General features: G+C 41.8%; 2 protein-coding genes across 3 annotated transcripts in view; one reads left to right on the top strand and one right to left on the bottom strand.

Annotated features, from left to right (window-relative positions):
• Nucleotides 1-1,642, bottom strand: part of LOC135206217 (hypoxia-inducible factor 3-alpha-like) — a 493,950-nt gene extending 492,308 nt beyond the window's left edge. For both annotated transcript variants that reach the window (XM_064237563.1, XM_064237565.1), the window contains exon 1: nt 1,473-1,642. The gene's annotated coding sequence lies outside the window, so the exon portion shown is untranslated. The remainder of the gene's footprint in view (nt 1-1,472) is intronic.
• Nucleotides 1-3,906, top strand: part of LOC135206218 (uncharacterized) — a 59,424-nt gene extending 55,518 nt beyond the window's left edge. The window contains exons 3-4 of the mRNA XM_064237567.1: nt 2,594-2,736; nt 2,933-3,906. Of these exons, the coding sequence (XP_064093637.1) occupies nt 2,594-2,736; nt 2,933-3,045 (256 nt within the window). The 3' untranslated portion in view covers nt 3,046-3,906. The remainder of the gene's footprint in view (nt 1-2,593; nt 2,737-2,932) is intronic.
• The last annotated feature ends 15,344 nt before the right edge of the window (nt 3,907-19,250 follow it).

Raw genomic sequence — 19,250 nt, 5'->3', positions numbered from 1 at the left:
TACATTTGGTTAGGATCCATCCTTTGGATTAACTGTTAAAGAATATCCATGGAGGGGAAAGTCCAGAGGGCAAATGCCCCCTCTATAATAGGCTCCTGGACCCTAGTTAGGTTAGGACTGCACCAATTTTGTTAATAATAGAACAAATAACTTTCTCAATAAACACTCCAACCAAAAACATCCCAATTACATACTACTATGTTTTTGTTATTACCTTTGCTAGTGGTACTAGTATGCCAAGAATTTTACATTGAAAATTTTAGTTTTAAATGGGTAAAAAACGCTTAGCCTATTAGGTATATCACAAAAAAAGTAGATAATATGTGGTATTCTTGGACAAATGCTCTAGCCTGTAGTAGTAGTAATGTACCTAGCTTAGCTAAATACCTAACTTCAGTGAGGATGTCCAAGTTACGGAAAATTTACTTAAAACTTCATGAGCTTATCAGTAAATATACCTATACTCTGTTTTTTTTTCATCTGTTCATCCGCCTGTGGTGTTTTTGTATGGTAACACTGCGTCCCGGGCTTAAGATAGTGACATTCAGCTTACATTCAACGATTATAACAATATCCTATTTCGAATATTAACGGTGTAATTCGCATACAGTAAATTATTAAAACACTTTTCAGTTGCAAATTTACACCCAGATATCCTTTTATTTACCTAAAACTTACACATAACGTAACTATTTAAAGCCCGGGACGCGGTGTTACCATACAAAAACACCACAGGTGGATGGACAGATGAAAAAAAACAGAGTATAGGTAGTATTATTTCAAGACGGCCGTCAGACTACAACGGTGCAACCTTTGATTTGGGGATAGTTGCTAAACCTAGACCTAGCTAGGTACTAACTTCTGACGTCACCTACCTGCGCATTTTTAAAAAATAAAGAAAAAAAATCCCTGTGGTCTTTTATTCATGTCATAGGTATCTACACTGACTGTTTCAATATAGGTAGCTATATACGGGGCCTTTTCAAGTTGACCAGCACAAGATATAGCTAGAGTACTATGGGGAACTATTTATAGGTACTACTAAGCTAACCGAAGAGGCTCAAATCTCGTGAGTTGTGCTCTGCTTAAACACTGTAGGTAGGCTACTCCTAAAGTTCAACAATGGCTACTACCTAGGCTTATATACTGTTTTTTTCCCGCATGTGGTGTTTTCGTATGGTAACACTGCATCCCGGGTTTTAAATAGTTACGCTATGTGTAAGTTTTAGGTAAATAATAGGATATTTGGGTGTACATTTTCAACTGAAAAGTGTTTAAGAATTCACTGTATGCAAATTGTTGTAATCATAGTATATTATTTTATCAATTGGACGTTTGCTATAACCATTTATAAACAAGTTTCATTTTCATTCATAAATGGGGACGGCAGAACCAGCCTAGGCTAGTACTGTTCAGTTTCCAAAATCTTTAACAAACTGAAATTCACAAACTACCAGTAGGTAGCTACCTACCTCACATACCCAGATGTTTTTTCTTTGAACAGCACCAGCTTTTATGGTTTCACAAAGACAAAAAAAAAGTATGCTTGAATTAACACAACACAAATAGGTAGTAGTACTTAAACAAGCATAAAAAGACAGCATTCACAATCACAACACAAGCACTAACACAGACTAGAAACAGTGAGTCCTTAACATGCACTGTTACCATATCACGTTATCGTAATTCTCTTAATTATTGTTTTTAGCTTTACTATGACTGCGACCTCTTATCTGTATATCACTGGTAGTCTCTGACACTGTCCTTTATAAATGGTATCCTACTGTCACGATGTGTAATGGTAGTTACACAAACATGTGTACTATATTATTCCCTAGAAGTTGAATTAGATAAAAAAAAAAAAAAATTAGGGGTGAAGCGAAAAAATGTTTGCTTCCTAACCAAACCTCCATCCAACAATATATCAGCCCGAGGACAACGAGGAATAGAAGTAGTAGGTTATTACAGTTATTTGGGAGAAATATATCAGATGGTGGTAGGGAAATATTATATGTAAGACTGGTAACAGTTGAATCAAGACCACCAAAGCCGGAATGAACGGTAGGAAACTTGGTGTGTCAATTGCAGAAGTCAGGGGCTAAAATGCACGGAGTAGTAATTAAGGTATACGGAGATTGGAAGACTTAGAAATGTGGGGAGATACAGTAGTAGTAAAAGGGTTGGTGTAGGTGAAATGATGAATTACAATTTCTTTGGGATGGTTCCGTTACTTGGAAATAATGAATGACGATGAGCTGAAGACAGAGCGCACTGATCAGAAGTGTTGGCAGGAAGGGGAAGAGGAAGACCTAGGTAAGGATGGATAGATAGATAGAATAACAGGTGTAATGGAAAGGAGGTGCCGCAATATCCAAGAAGCGGGACACCGGTACACAATCCTTGGTAATTATGGATTTAGGTAATGAGCATTGGTGAATACTAAACCGAGTGACAAAGACAAGGAGGCTCATGCACTTGCTTACTGCAGGAGCATGTTAAGGGAACTATGTTTTATATGTGTAATGTAATGCATCCATGAAATGTCGAGTCGAAATAAGTACAGTGAAAGCTAAATCAATCTTTCTCTTGACAGAACGGCCATGATTATCGCACTGACTGTAACTGCGGTATGTGTCATCATCACCATCATCATTATCATTTGCTGCTTCTGGTCGAGGTGCCCGTTGTACACAGCATGTCGAATCAGATATCATCAGGATGATATCATTGCTTATGGTAATTCTCTCTCTCTCTCTCTCTCTCTCTCTCTCTCTCTCTCTCTCTCTCTCTCTCTCTCTCTCTCTCTCGTTTGTGTATTCAATGAATAATTTAGTAATTTATTAATTGAAACAGAAATTACTTATATGTTCAGTGCTTTATCAGTTGTGCCTATCATTTTCGCATTGTTTTAATGAATTTTCTCTTTTGGCAGCATCTAAAGACGAGGAAACAGCTGGCCTCAACGACATGCCACCAGAGGAAACGAAGGGCGTTACCATTTACTCTCCGAACGCCGTCAAAGTCACGCTGAAGGATGACGTCTAGGTCGACTCCCCTTTCCCACTTCTTTCCATTGATCTAATCTGGCCTAAGGCAGCGTCTTTGACACATCTTATTACGGCCGCAGACAAGGTCTACAAAAGCACCAGAAGGCGTGCATCTAATTTAGACCATAGTACTATGTTTGCTGGAGCCTGGAAGTGCTTATGGTGGTCTTAATGAGGTCTACTCAAGACTCATTAGTATTAGTATGAGAACTATACTCGGTTGTCTGATAGACTGGGGTATTATTTGGCATCACAAAAGCATGGATCACCGTCAAACCAATCACTAAATCCTGCACTGTAACGAACTTAACAGAACCAATTTTGTTATGATGCGTTCGGCGCAAGATGGCGCATAGGGCTCTCCAGTTACTAGATCCATAGTTGTAGCCTAAGGTTTTTAAGAACGTGTCAAGCTAGTCAATTTGATTATGCTAAGGTCTACCACGCTTAGACAATGTTGCGGGATTCCTTAGAAACGTCCTGAAATTTCAAGTTACGAATAGCTATCTTTTTTTTTCTTTGTACTTTATGAAAGGTAACTAGGGAATAAGTACTAACGGGGTCGGTTGCGGACAACCAATGAAGGGTCATTTGTTGTACAACCACATTCGATTTTGCCTTCTATCCAAGAGGCCTTTTTTTTATATTGCAAAGTATTTTAAGGTAGTGGCCCTTTTGTTTAGCATAACAGTGAAACTTCTATTAGAAACAAGTAAATAGACAGAACACCGATGTTATTTGTTAGTGGAAGGGCATTACAAATAAGCCTCAAAAGTTTCAGTCTAAACCAAATGAACTAGATGACAACTAAATTTTTTTTATATTAAATGTTTGTACATCACTAGTGAAGTATATAATATATATATATAATATATATATATATATATATATTAGTTTAAGCGCTTCTATGTGTAAGTCCACAAGTTCATCCATTGATGTAAATATAGTCACATAGGCTTCTCATGCGTTAGGTCGACAACTGATTTCATTCATTATTTATTTGATATTTTTTATACTTTCTTTGTAAGCGTTCTCGTGCCCCTAGACGAGGCACGAGTATGTGTACATCATATTGATAAATGAGACATGATTATCATAAGGAATCATTATTTTTAACAGTGTGATATCGCTTTTATGTAAGGATGTTTTAGTTAAAGTTCCCTTGAAAAATAATACTACTGTATTTTATACTTACATGGTTTAATTGGGAGCAGTTGCACAAAGATTTGAAATGCAGTTCCCTATATGACAGACTAATGTTGCTTATTATAGAAGTAATTGACTGGTCGGCTGTTAGGCCGAAAGTCTTTTTACTTTCAAGGGAATTTTACATGAAAAGTTCTGACTGAGGCTTGAATTTTTTTCTTTCTTTCTTTCAACGAAGCGTTGCTTGTAACTTTTGTACTTGGTCTATCCTGTATACTCATACACTGCAATATAATGATTTCGTTTTCTCAACTTTAGTTCTAATTTCAAGATCTCCATTTCTTTATTTTCTTGATTAGTGATTTTCCAACCGGATAGGTTAGGTTATAATTATATAGGATAGTCGGGTTCTAACCATAGTTTACTATTTCAGTCAGCACAAAGAAAATCAGTAATATTTTTAATTCACAAATCGCTCCAGTAATCGAGCGACGTTCTTTTTAAGTAATTTGCCTGACAAAATATGAATTGGACTTAGCAGAAAATTACGTTGAAGCCTAACAGTTTTATATATTTCTAAGCTGCAGTGCCAAAGGAACAATCCACGGCAGGGTATATATATTACCAATATTTCGCCTTGGCATCATCTACAGGCCTATAGCAATGAAGATTCAGCGATGGAATACGGAACCTCATCTGTCAATTATTTCTTTTCTTCCAAGAACCACCGTAGACTAATATGTCGTAGCCTAAATGATCTGTGTATACCCAGTGATTACTTTGTGTGCATGAGGGAGGTTTAAGATATTCTTCTGTGGATTGGCTTTTTTCTATCACCAATCATCCCTCTGTATCAATAATTATCAGGCATGATACAAATGCTCCGTTCAAGCCCCACTCAGAGGATAGATATTTGCTGTCACTGAGTCACAGAGGTGGCTTTACCCGGGTGCACGGGTCTACATATTGTGTCATCAGCAGCCGTTTGCCTTTCTCCTCCAGGTTTTAAGTGAGTTGAAAGGAACTTTGAGCTGATCATTAATGTGTTTGTGCGGTCTACAAGATATTCTGCGACAGTGCAATGACCTGTCCTTTGCCTCTGCTGTTCATAAACGACCTTCAAACGATACTATATTTTCTGAAATGCTGTCCATTTAAGCAAGATCTGTAAAAATGTGTCAAATGATGTAGAGGGTGAAGTCTAGTACGGAATGTCTCTTTCTAGTCAGTATTCCATTAGGACTAAGAGTGAAACTGGTTGGAAGGTTTGTGTAATTTTGTAATGTTTCAATTGTCAATAATCATCTGCTTTTTCCTGTTTCTCTGCTATTTTTGTTAGTGGATTCGTAATAACTAATGCTAACTTCCCAAAGGTTTAGGAAAGACTTTCTTGAAAGCCGTGTTGTGCGCTGTACATAAAGAGATTATTCGCTTCATTTCTCACTAAGCAGATTAAGAGTCCTCCTTAAATTCCTTCACACAAAGTAAGGCGGAATCCTGAAATAAAAATCCAGCCAATTTCTCTTGATCCTGATTTTTGTGAAGAGCAATACGCGAGTCTCAGCAGTATTTGATTTGTGATATTTGTAAAAAAGAACACTCCCATGTGAACATGCTCACGAGTTTCATCGAGCTGCTTTTGAAAAAAATAGAGAAACCTCATGTCCATTCCACAAAGCTTAAATTGATTAGCAACAATTTTTTCAGCTGATCTTTAATCAGTAAAGAAAGGTAATCACCCAACTAAGGGAAGATGGATATCGTTACAAAGCCCGATGGATATCGTACATATTTTTACAAAGCTCTCATATTTCCAACGACTTTTATGGATGTGATAATTTTTATAAGAGGATTTCCTACATACATACCTATTACCTATAGAACTACAATTCATCTTTACGATCTTTGAATAGTTTCTTAAAAAGCATCAAACACAACACCACTTCAGCATTATGAAGGAAAATATTTCTGATAATAATCTATTAGGATTACATCTATTTTGCACAACGGTAAAACTGTGCTAAAGATTTTTTTTTTTTTTTACGTCTTGTGTATGGGAACTCGTGCAAAGAGAAAAAGAGAAAGCTTAAGGTTCCAGTGTTTTCAAAAAGGGAGCTCCGTTCCAAAGAGGACGATTTTGTATATAACGCAAGTGGCACTTGTGTCCTTTATGTAATCTAACATTCTTATGAATAAAGTACTTAATGGTGACAACTGCATTTTACTTTCCCCAATCTTCTGTGCTTGAATCCACATACTGTTTTACTATAATTTATTTAAGGTTTAGTTTCAGTATCAAAGAGCTACAGTTTCAGCATAATTTTCCAGGTAAACCATTCATGGCATCTCTTGAAACGGTTTATGTTATTTTGTTATGCATGACCATCTAACTCTCAGTAAGTCTTTCGGGGGCGAAGTGACCAGCTTCATGCCCTTCCCAACCTTAGTTGAAACCCCCACAGTCGAATAACTACTAAATGCATAATTCACGGCTTAGGTAAATAGAATCTCTTTGAAATTTTCGGGAAACGACCCGAATTTTTCATATCTACACACTTCCGTCTAGTTTGCAGATTCTATAGTGAGTTTTCATAGCAGTGCCGAATGCTCATCATGGACAGCTAGTTAAACGAGCCTTCCTTTTCTAAATACATAAAAAAAAAACAATTTATGATACTGCAAAGATTATCATTATCGTTGAAGAGAATACAAAAACAAAGTGAATGACACCAGTTTACGGCCATTTTGGGTAAAAGCGGGAAAAAGGTTTTTACTTTTCACGGGATAAATGTATATACGTTTGCGGATAATGTGCTGACAAAGTATGCAGATTTAGAAAGTACAGACGAGTAGTAAAAGCCTGTTGAATATTGTTGCTGAAGGGAGTCACAGATAACTAATGCACGAGACAACCAAATAAATACTGACTTGAGAGTGGTACTAGGAGAAACTGGATGCCATATGAAAAATAAAAAGAAGTTCAATGAATTGGAAGTATACTACCTTAAAAATGGTGACTTTGAACACCACATGGGAAAATGGCGAATGAGTGAATTAGCCGACGAGTCGCATGATGACGTTTCTGGGCACTGTCTAACTTTTTACTTACAATATTTCACCAGGTATCCAGCCAGTTAGTTTTTAAATGTTGCTACAAAATACTTTCCCATTTTCTTAATGCTATGTCAGAACTTGCACGAACATAAGCGATTTCAGTTTTGTCACTAATATTGGCTACATTGTGCAAAATTTTACGTTCAGAGTTTTCCGCCAAGGTAGCAATAGATGCCAAATTGCGCCCTCATGTGACACATCCTTTAGGCAAACTCAAGAAGAATGGGATTCAGGAATGCATAAGAAATGTATAGCTAAACTGATCAAGTATTTATGAGAGCGGAAGATATGGAAAATACATCACGACGTAAGTGTAAGCCACATACAACTTGGAGACTACAAAAAATATGTATTTGGACTGTATCGCCATTATTTCAGGGTGAAATTAATTAAGCATAGTATCAATGAATACAGAAAAAAAACATTGTATTGTAAAATTAAATAGACGAGTGTAGTATTTTCATTATTATTTAACGCTATCGTAGACGAATTAATAAGGTAATTTAAGACAAATCAAGGAAAATTCAATTACAAGGATAGTGAATTAAAGAATGTGATTGGTATCTGTAGAGGATTCTGTATTAGGTTGTTAAGAGCAGTTACAGACTGATAAAAACCTGAAAATGTTTTGAGAGAGAAAAAAAGTCAAAGATAAATTTTAATACTAGTAATTATTTTATGGTATATGGAAGCAAGGTGGTATGGTAGATGGCAATGTGCTAATGGGAGGATATTTTTTGACAAGCTTTAGATATTGCCGGAAGTTTGGTTTACAGGAGAGGAAAGGTGAATTGTCAAAAGAGGTAGAAGGGTCAATGGATGAAGGAACTTCGAACTAATATATATACCCAGCGCAACTGAAACGTAGAAGACGTATGTTCTGAAAAGAAAAGTGTAGCAAGTTTTGGAATGTTTCGTAATTGTTAACTGAAGGTGATATATATATATATATATATATATATATATATATATATATATATATATATATATATATATATATATATATATATATATATATATATATATATATATATATATATATATATATATATATATATATACACATAATGTGTGTGTAAAAAGGGACCAAAAACTCTCCTATGCTGCGGGAGCTACGATACTGTCGAGAAAACACTAAAAGACAATTATTAAATATATGATATAAGAAGCACCATATTTTGAAAACTTACGAGCGCACCAAATAGGGAATCATCCCTGTGGATGGCTGTACATAGAACCAAAGTGAAAAGTGTAAAGTGACTGTAGTGTTAAAAAGTTTCATAAAACCTTGGAAATAAAGACAAGGTAAGCCAACCAGAGGCCTCTTTTATTATATTTTCATTGTAACCTCCTCGGAGTTACATTTTCGTTCTAATTATTTAAAGTTTGCGATATTAGGAAATATCACACTTTATGGTTGCGTATCCTTTAAATCATTTGTAAATATTTGTGTTGCATATTATTTTAAGTCACAAGTAGTTTAAATTTCATCTGGACGGATAAACCATAAAATAAGTTGATGTATTTGACAAAAAATTATTAGAATGGTGCGGGGGCCAGATTATTCTGTTGTACAAACTTTTACCATAAAAACTGCTCAGAACACGTACATAAGGAGGAATATATTCAGTATTGTCCTTTCTTCGTGACAGCAATGTAGTTATTGAACAGGCAAGTGGGTTGAACGAACTTGGTCGAGAACAAAATTCAGTGCCACTATTATTTTTCTCAACTCTTGTTTACTTTTAGACATTCGTCGGATCGTCCTCCGTAGAGAAATCGAGAAAGAAAAAGAATATTACCATGAACCCAGCCATTACCAAATTATGCGTAGTATATTCCAGTATCTCTTGCTGTGTGATTGTACTGTACCATCTGACTTGCAAACCTGGTTTGTTCACAGGCCACCACAGTACACGCAGCTGTGACAGAGCCCAGCTGATATCCCAGTTTTCGAATGTCACTCGTTCGTATCCATTCTGAGTCATATAGTCATCCACATAAAGAAATGGCAACCTTCTGCACTTGTGAATTTTAATGCTAAGATCCTTAATATACCTTCTGAAATCAAGGACAACAGCGAAGGAGTAAAGCAGAAGATGTAAGCATCTCTGAAAATCCCAACCTACGGGGGAACTTACGAAAAGGTGAAATATTCCCGGTCAATACTTAAAGAAATGAAGTAATAACGATAATTTTATTGCTAAAAATACATGTTTAAGGTAATTTTTATATATTTCTTTTAAATTGATCGATTACCAAGAAGTTTTCAATAACAGAATGAATGACGTCTGCTGTTGCGTTGCAAGTTTCTTTTCGAAAACTAAGCGCCCAACTTGCTGATGTAAACATTACTTGTGACAGTAGGTTGTCATGACTGTTAATACTGCGTAAACGCCAAGTTTTCTCCCGTCTGCAAGGCGATTGATCGAGAAAAATGGACGAATCGGAGAAAGATCCAATAGCTTTGCATGTAATAGTCGTGGGATTCCATCACAAGAAAGGAATGCAGGTAAAATCAATAGACTTATTTGCAATCTGTGTCCTGTCTGGTTTGAGTGGAAATATGGATGTTGATTTTCGTTACGCCCACTCCTTTTTGTACCTCATTCGGAAGTTTTATTATCGTTTAACGTATAGAATTACATATAATTGCATAGAGTATCAATCTACACCATTGTCCTTGCAAGTAAAGACAAGCAGTTCACTGGGGGTTAGCCTAGGTAACTAGGTACCTCAGATAGCGGGGGCTGCTATAGCTACCTACTAGTAGTATACTGCATAGCCTCTCATGTTTTGCAAACTACCTAGGTATGAAGAATATTATTGCAAATGAAGCATTATAGTATTCAGTTATTGCTGCCTGGTAAGGGTGCTTAAGTTATGACAGGTTAAGTAGCTTCAGGGTAGCACTGAAAAGCATTTACTGTATATTGGTAAAATTTTACTTTAAACAATTGTCACAGTTTGAACTTGAAAATATAATACCTATAGTACTCTGTTTGGTAATTCTAAGCCCTTATTTCACTGTAAAGTAGACTATGGCAGTTGACGTTTTCCTACGTTATTTTACTTACTGAACAAGAATTTAAAGTAATATTTATTCAGATGACTGTAATTAAACCCCAGGGGCCAGTACTAAACACGGCAAAATACACTGGACGCCCCAATCCCTAGTGGATGTCGTATCTGTGGTTACGTTCCTTGCAGTCCGTGCGGAACTATTCTTTGGAATTAGTGCCCTGCAAGAAACGTAACCGCAAATACGACATCCACTAGGAATTGGTGCGTCCAATGTATTTCGCCATGTTTAGTACTGGCCCTTGGGGGTTAATTACAGTCGTCCGAATAAATATTACTTTAAATTCTTGTTCAGTAAGTAAAATAACGTAGGAAAACGTCAACTGCCATAGTCTACTTTACCGCGGAATGAGGGCTTAGAATTACCCTCTGTTTTTTTCCATCTGTCCATCCACCTGTGGTGTTTGCGCGTGGTAACACTGCATCCCGAACTGTAAATAATTTTATTTTGAATATTAACGGTGTGATTCACATACAGTAAATTATTAAAACACTTTTCAGTTGCAAGTGTACACCAAGATGTCTTTATACCTACCTAAAACTTACACATAGCGTAACTATTTAAAGCCCGGGACGCAGTGTTACCATACACGACCACCACAGGCGGATGGACAGATGGAAAAAAACAGAGTATAGTAATACTTCTTTTTAATGTGTGCTTAGAACGTTTCTGACATTTGTTTCTTTTGCAAATGACCGAACCAACCACACAATATCTTACTATGGGGTAAAACCCTGATACCTTAGGTTAGGTTAGATTAGGTTACTTCAGGTGTGGCTGTTAGGTCATTTGCAAAAGAAATGAACATCTGAAATTTTCAAAGTACATATTGAAATGTAGGAAAAGGATATTTTATAAGTATACATTAAAATGTAGGAAAAGGTTATTTTGAAAGTACACATTAAAATGTAGGAAAAGATCTATTTTCAAAGTATGCATTAACAAGTAGGAAAATTACATTTTGTTCATGCAACTTACCTGACAGATATATATATAGCTGTATTTTCTGACGTCCGACAGAATTTCAAAACTTGCGGCACACGCAGTGGGCGGCCAGGTGGTAGTACCCATTCCCGCCGCTGGGAGGCGGATATCAGGAACCATTCCCATTTTCTATTCATATTTTTTCTGTCGCCGGTCGGTAAACAACTGTTTACAGACCTCCGCCTAGGATTTTTTTGGATTGACTCGTACTTAAGTATCTGGATTGACTTTTGGTTATTGATTCTGGATTGTTGGATTGGCATACGCAATAGTGGACTGTTTTTTTATTTTGGATTGGCTTTTCTGTAAACGTGATGTCTGGATCAAGTGCAGTGAGTTTCAGAGTGTGTGTGAGGAGTGATTGTAAGGTGAGGCTACCGAAATCATCGGTAGATCCCCACACAGTATGTATGGGTTGTAGGGGGCATGTTTGTTTGGTGGATGATCGGTGCAATGAATGTGATGGATTGACCGATGATGGATGGAAGGTGTATGATTCCTATCGGCGTAAATTCGAACGCGATAGGATCAGGAGGTCTTCCTCCAGGAGTGGTTCTACTAAAGGTAAGGGAACTAATATTTCACCTGCTCTAACACCTGTAGATTTTGTATCTCCTAAACCTGTGTTGTTGCCTTCGGTCCCTGATTCTGTGTCTGGAGAAGGTAATGCCCTTTCTCTTATTTTGGAGTCTCTTCGTACTCTTGAGACTAAAGTGAAAGCCTTAGAAACTGGCGCTGTGAAAGTGTGTGATCGTGCCCCTAGTGTTGTGGAGGGGGCGTCAGATCGGCCCCATAATGCCTCTAGGCCTAGACCGCTATCGGACTCCCAGGAATCAGGGAGGGGATATGTCGAAAGCCGCAAGAGGGTTACGGGGGCTCCCCACCGATCTGGCGTCCCTTCGGCAGGCCTTGTTGCAAGTTCCCAGGCTGCCAAGGAGCGCGCACGGGCGCGTATCCTTAAGGACTGTTTTTCGTCCTCCGAGGCGTCCTCCCCGCGCAAGGGGTGGAGCGCTCGGAGAGACTCGCGTCCTCTGAAAAGGACGTTTCGTTGTGAGGACGCTTCACGTCCTGTCTCGCCAGTTTCGTTGCGCTCTTCTCCGGATGCGTATGACGCCTTTCCGCCTCAGAAGAGAGGTAGGATGTCATCCGGCGAGGACGCTGAGATGCGCTACAGTCGCTCTCTGGAGAAGCAGGTAGCTGTACCTGTGAGAAGGAAGGAGGCGTCCCCTCACCCCTCGTCTTCTCGCAGGATCAGCCCTGCCCCTTCTGTTCGTTCTTCTCCTACGAAGAACATTCTTTTGTCCCTTCAGGACCAGTTGTCAGCGCTGATGGCTCAGAGGACTCGCCCAGCAGCAGTCGAGCCTAAGCGGAGGAAGGATCTTAGGCTGCCTGTCAAGAGGACGAAGCAGTCTCCTTCTCCCTCTCCTCGTTCGTCTCTCTCTCCGATTGAGTCTCCTTCGGCTAATCGCCGATCTCGTTTGCCCGCTAAGAAAGCAGGTCGTTAGGACGCTTTCGTTCCCTCTCAACGTCATGGGCAGGCTGCTCGCCGTGACGCTCGAGAGGACGCTCAGGACGCTTTTGAGTACGCTCAGGAAGCTTTTGAGGACGCTCAGCAAGACGCTTTCCAGGACGCTTCGGAGGACACCGAGCAGGAAGAGGACGTGCACCAGGACGCTCGGAAGGACACTCGTAGTGACGTGTCTCCTTATAAAGAGATCGTTAAGGCTAGAAAAGACACGCTTTCTTCGAAGTCTGCTCGAGTGTGTAAGAAGCGTAAGGACGCTTCTCTTGGTAGTAAGGCGGCCTTGGGCGCCGTCAAGGACGCTCATCGCCATCAAGACGCTCTGCCTCCTTCGAGCTGTAAGGTTCGCCGCAAGGAAGGCAGCCTAGATGAGGCTTCTGCTTTTAAGCAACGGGGGTCTTTGATCAAGGCCGACCCGCTGGACGTACGCCCTCTCCAGAGGGGCGGTCTCCTATTCCTATTAGGGAAGAAGGTGAATTGAGTAGTCCTGCTGACTCGGTAGAAGAGGAACCTTCTTCTGCGTCTTCAGTTTCGGACTACAAGGATCTTGTGCAGCTGTTGCGCTCGTCCTTTGGGGACAAGTTTCAGCCTGCAGCTCCCAAGTCTCCCCCCTCGCAGTTTTCGTCGTCCAAGTCATGTAAGACCCCAGAGTTTGTCGAAATGAAGACTTCGCTCTCCACCAAGAGGGCCTTCAAGAAACTCCAGGACTGGATGGATCGAAGGAAGGATCAGGGCAAGTCAACTTTCGCCCTTCCTCCCTCTAGACTCAGCGGAAAAGGGGGTATTTGGTACGAGACCAAAGGAGACGTGGGTGTGAAGATCCCTTCTTCAGCTCAAGGGGACTTCTCTAGCTTAGTGGATTCTCAGAGGAGGTCCCTCTTATCCACTGCCAAGGTGTCTTGGACCCCTACGGAGACAGACCATCATTTGAAAGGACTGCTACGGACTCTCGAAGTCTTCAACTTCTTGGACTGGTGCTTGGGAGTTCTAGATCTGCAATCTAGAAGCCCGGATTCTCTCAGTTTGGGGGAGCTGTCCAGCGTGCTATCGTGCATGGACAAGGCCGTCAGGGATGGTTCGGAGGAGCTGGTTTCTCATTTTGGGACTGCCTTCCTGAAGAAGAGAGCTCTGCTGTGTAACTTTACAGCTAGATCTGTTACACCCGCTCAGAAAGCGGAACTGCTCTTTTCGCCTCTTACGAGCCATCTCTTCCCCCAGACTTTGGTCAAGGACCTAGCAAGTAGCTTGCAGGAAAAAGCTACACAGGACCTCTTAGCCCAGTCCTCGAGATGTCCAGCAGTTCCTTCCACTTCATCTTTTGTTCGACCTCCTAAGAAGGTTAAACCCTTGGGGCTCCTCCCTCGAGAGCAGCCTCCCTCGAGAGAGGACTTGCAAGAGGAAGAGCTTCCTTTAAACCCAAGCCATCAAAGTGAAGTTTATGTCCTTCAGACACCAGTCGGAGCCAGATTGAAGTCTTTTGCGCGGGAGCATGGAGAGAGAGAGATACGGACCCTTGGTCCCTCAAGATAGTGGAGCAGGGGGACAAGATCCCCTTTTTGGATCCTCCTCCTCTTTCCACGACTCCCAGAGACCTTTCTCCATCATATCAGGGAGAAAAGAAACGAGTTTTGTTCGATCTTTTACAACAAATGATCGAAAAAAGAGTGGTGGAGCAAGTCGCGGACCTGGGGTCTCCAGGTTTTTACAACAGGATTTTCCTAGTACCAAAGCAGTCGTCGGGTTGGCGTCCAGTCCTAGATGTAAGCAGGCTCAATCTTTTTGTAGAAAAGATCAAATTCAAGATGGAGACGCCTCAGTCTGTTCTGGGAGCCTTGAGACCAGGCGACTGGATGGTGTCCTTAGACCTGCAGGACGCGTACTTTCACGTTCCAATCCACCCTCTTTCAAGAAAATACCTAAGATTCGTTTTAGGCAACAAAGTGTGGCAGTTCAGAGCCCTTTGTTTCAGCCTGACCACGGCTCCGATGGTTTTCACCGTCATCATGAAGAATGTGGCGAGGTGGCTACACTCTTCAGGGATAAGAGTTTCCCTTTACCTCGATGATTGGCTTATCAGAGCGTCGTCGAGAGAAAATTGTCTGAAGGACCTTCAGTTAACGTTAGCCTTAGCGAAGTCCCTGGGACTTCTGGTCAACCTCGAAAAGTCGCATCTGACCCCGACACAGTCCATCGTGTATCTGGGGATTCAGATGGATTCAATGGCTTTTCGAGCGTTTCCGTCCCAGGAACGTCAGCGGCTAGGCTTAGAGAAAATCTCAGCCTTCTTGGGGAAAGAGACTTGCTCGGCGAGGGAATGGATGAGTCTGCTGGGCACCATTTCCTCGCTGGAAAGGTTTGTTTCCTTGGGAAGACTGCACCTCAGGCCTCTCCAGTTTTTCCTTGCGGACGAATGGAAGGCCAAGGACGATCTCAATGCGATCTTGAAGATCTCAGAGTCGATAAAGAGCCATCTAAGATGGTGGCTTGATCCTCAGAAGCTACAGGAGGGCTTATCCCTAAGTCTTCTGAGCCCCGACCTAGTGTTGTTTTCAGACGCTTCCATTTCGGGCTGGGGAGCAACACTAGGAGGGGAAGAAGTGTCAGGCTCCTGGAGAGGGGAACAGGCAGTCTGGCACATCAATGTCAAAGAACTTGCAGCGATCTTCCTGTCTCTGCAGTTCTTCAAAGAAAAATTGACGAACAAAATTGTTCAAGTCAATTCAGACAACACCACAGCCCTCGCGTATTTGAAGAATCAGGGAGAAACACGCTCCCGGGCTTTGCTTCACCTGGCAAAGGAGATTCTGCTGTGGGCAAAGGTGAAGAAGATCACGATCCTGACAAGATTCATAGCAGGAGTGCAGAACATCAAGGCGGACCTTCTCAGTCGACAGGACCAAATCCTGCCGACGGAGTGGATCTTGCACAAAGACGTGTGTCAAGAACTTTGGAAGTTGTGGGGACGTCCTCTGGTCGACCTATTCGCGACGTTGAGGATGAAGAGGCTTCCTCTGTATTGCTCCCCGGTCCTGGATCCAGGAGCAATCGCTGTGGACGTATTGCTCTGGAGTTGGACGGGCCTAGACCTGTATGCCTTCCCTCCATTCAAGATCATGGGGGAAGTCATGAGGAAGTTTGTGGCTTCAGAAGGGACGAGGTTGACCCTGATCGCCCCTATGTGGCCAGCGAGAGAATGGTTCACGGAGGTCATGTCTTTCCTTGTAGACTTCCCAAGGACGTTGCCCTGGAGGAGAGATCTATTCAAACAGCCTCACTTCGAAAGGTATCACCAAAACCTCTCCGCTCTGGGTCTGACTGCGTTCAGACTATCGAAAAGTTGGCCAGAGCGAGAGGTTTTTCGAAAGCAGCTGCGAGAGCAATCGCAAATGCAAGACGAGCATCTACAAGAGCTGTCTATCAATCAAAGTGGACTTCCTTCAGGGCATGGTGTAAAAAGGAGGGAGTTTCCTCTTCCACGACCCCTGTGAACCAGATAGCCGATTTTCTGCTTTTTCTTAGGAATGTGCAGAAATTAGCAGTCCCGACCATTAAGGGATACAAGAGCATGTTGTCAGCGGTTTTTAGGCACAGAGGCCTGGACCTTTCTGACAACAAGGATCTTCATGATCTCTTAAAATCTTTCGAGACCTCGAAGATTCCTCAAGCGAGACCGCCTTCATGGAACATTGACTTAGTTCTTAGGCTTTTGATGTCAAGTCCGTTTGAACCTCTTCAATCAGCGTCTCTTCGGAACTTGACAAGGAAGGTTCTTTTCCTAACTTCTCTGGCGACGGCGAAGAGAGTTAGTGAAATCCAAGCTTTTAGTCATCTAGTGGGCTTCAAAGGAGACAACGCTGTCTGCTCTTTGAGTCCAACTTTCTTGGCAAAGAATGAGAACCCGTCTAACCCTTGGCTGAAAAGCTTCGAAATTAAGGGTATGTCAAGTCTGGTGGGCCAAGAACCCAGAGAGAGTCCTGTGCCCTGTCAGGGCTCTCAAGTTCTATGTTCATAGAACGAAAGAGGTAAGAGGTCCCTCAGGTAATCTCTGGTGCTCTGTGAAGAGACCGGAATTACCTTTATCTAAGAATGCTGTGGCTTTCTTTCTGAGGGACGTCATTAAAGAGGCTCATTCATCTTGCCAGAAGACTGATTTGAGCCTCTTGCGAGTGAAAGCTCACGAAGTCAGAGCTGTCGCTACCTCTCTTGCCTTCCAAAAGAACATGTCAATCAAGGATATTCTTGATGGCACCTTTTGGAAGAGCAATTCTGTTTTCGCCTCACATTACTTAAGGGATGTGAGAACGATTTATGACGACTGCAGTTCTCTTGGGCCATACGTTTCTGCAGACACAGTCTTGGGGGCAGGAGGTAGCTCTTTCCCTATCCCTTAGTTAGGTTTTAGGTTAGTTTTTTAATTGTTGTGTTTTTGGTTTTTGGTGAGTCTTGTGTGAAGATCTCCCATCTCTTAGTTTAGCATTCAGGGGGTCTTTGGCTAGTTGGTCAGGTGGTGGTCAGTTGCTTCATAGCCCTCATATGTATGGTTCGATGGTCTTGTCACATTGAGGTCACGTCCCCGTTGACAGAGCATCCAGAGCACACCAGCACTACAGGTCTCCACCTGGCTGGCAACTCTGATTAAGCAGAAGCAGGCTTAAGTGACAGTAATCACAGAGTCTACTTTGCTAACAGGTGAGGAACCAAGGTGTACATCATCTACTTTATTTAGTTTCCTACAAATCCTATTCTGTCTCTTTCCACCATCCGAAGGTGGGATTCAGCTATATATATATCTGTCAGGTAAGTTGCATGAACAAAATGTTATTGTTATAATACAATTAAGTTTTATTGTAGTGTCTTACCGAACAATTATAGAGCCGTGATTTCCACGAGCGGCAGGATACTAAATTCAAATTTAGCGCGTCGGCGTCGCCAACACTGGTGGTGATGACGTCATCTCCCTCCACTCGCGGGAGAACCAGGTACAACTGCCCAGGTGAATCCAATTCTTTTCCTGCCGGCGTCCGGTGAACATCGGTGGTCGGTGCGGTTGGATGACTTTGCTTCGCTTTTTTTCTTGTGGAATTGATCTTCGGAATTGGTGAAGTACTCTTTTTTGGCGTTGTTGTTATTTTGCTTTTTATTTAGGCGTTGCCATGTCGGATTTTAGTCCGTCGGGAGTTAGGTTTTGCATCTCAGGATGTAAAACTAGATTATCCAAGTTAGAATATGATTCTCACACTAAATGTGTTAAGTGTAGGGGACAGGTTTGTTCAGCAGATCGAACATGTAACGAGTGTAGTGATTGGACTGATTCTCAATGGAAGTTTTTTAGTTCATACTCGGAGAAATTAGCTAAAGACAGAATTAGAAAAGCAGCGCTTAGGGAAAGTAGACTTAGCTCCGCTTCGTCTTGCGATGCTTCTGTTCCTTCTGTTTCTCCTCAAATTGTTATGTCTCCTTTAACTACACCTCCTATTCCTCCTACTAATCCCGCTTCTCCGGCTTCCCGTGTAGTTTCTTCCGACACCATTGCCAGTCTGGAATTCAGAGGGTTAGATCAGAAATTTTCGGAGGTACTAGCGAATACGGTTTTGCAACTTGGTAATTCAGTTAAGACGTTTTTGGAGAAAGCGGCTTCAGGTAAGAGTGTAGTTGAGGGTGCGTCTGTCTGTCCTGACACGTCTCCTAGACAAAGGTCACTGTCCAGCTCCCCCGCACCGGGGAGAAGGACATACCGGAAGACCCAAGGGAGTCGATCGGGATTTGCCCACAGACAGGCGCCTCTCTTGTTGAGCCTGTTGCGCCTCAACAGGGCTCGGTTAAGCGTTGGAAAGGTGTTGCGGTCAGACGCCTTTCAAATGATTCAAGCGATTCGTCTCCGGTCGCGCGGCGCTCTTGGCGAGATTCGCCCGTTTCGCGTCCTTAAAGAGGCGTTCAGGCGCCGATTCTTCGCCTCCTCCAGTCAAGCGGTATAAGGAGCCTGAGAGTAGGGTTGCGCCGCGGCCGTTAGCTGTCCTCAGTTCGTCGCCTCAATCTGTGCCTTTTTCGGCTCCATCTACTAGTAGAGATTGTGGTTTTAGCGCTGTAGCTAGCAGTTCTAAGGGTGTTTCTTTAGGCGCTTTTTCGTCTGTTACGCCTGATGCGCTGTTTCGCCTCGAATTTCAGCGGCTCCGAGCGAGGCGCAAGTATTTTTTCCGCCTCCTGCTGAACATTTAGGCTCTTCCAAGCCTACGTTAACTGGTTTTTGATTCGTCTCTGGCGCCTTTGCGCAAGCAGTTAGAGATGTTAACCAACTGGATGAATGAGTCCAAGGGTGGTTCGAAACCTTCAGATCCGGTTGTAGTTCCGTCTACTT

Source organism: Macrobrachium nipponense, chromosome 29, assembly GCF_015104395.2.
Source record: "Macrobrachium nipponense isolate FS-2020 chromosome 29, ASM1510439v2, whole genome shotgun sequence".
Classification (NCBI taxonomy): Eukaryota; Metazoa; Arthropoda; class Malacostraca; order Decapoda; family Palaemonidae; genus Macrobrachium; species Macrobrachium nipponense.
Note: the sequence above shows the minus strand (reverse complement) of the source record. Positions and strands in the feature narration are given on the sequence as shown.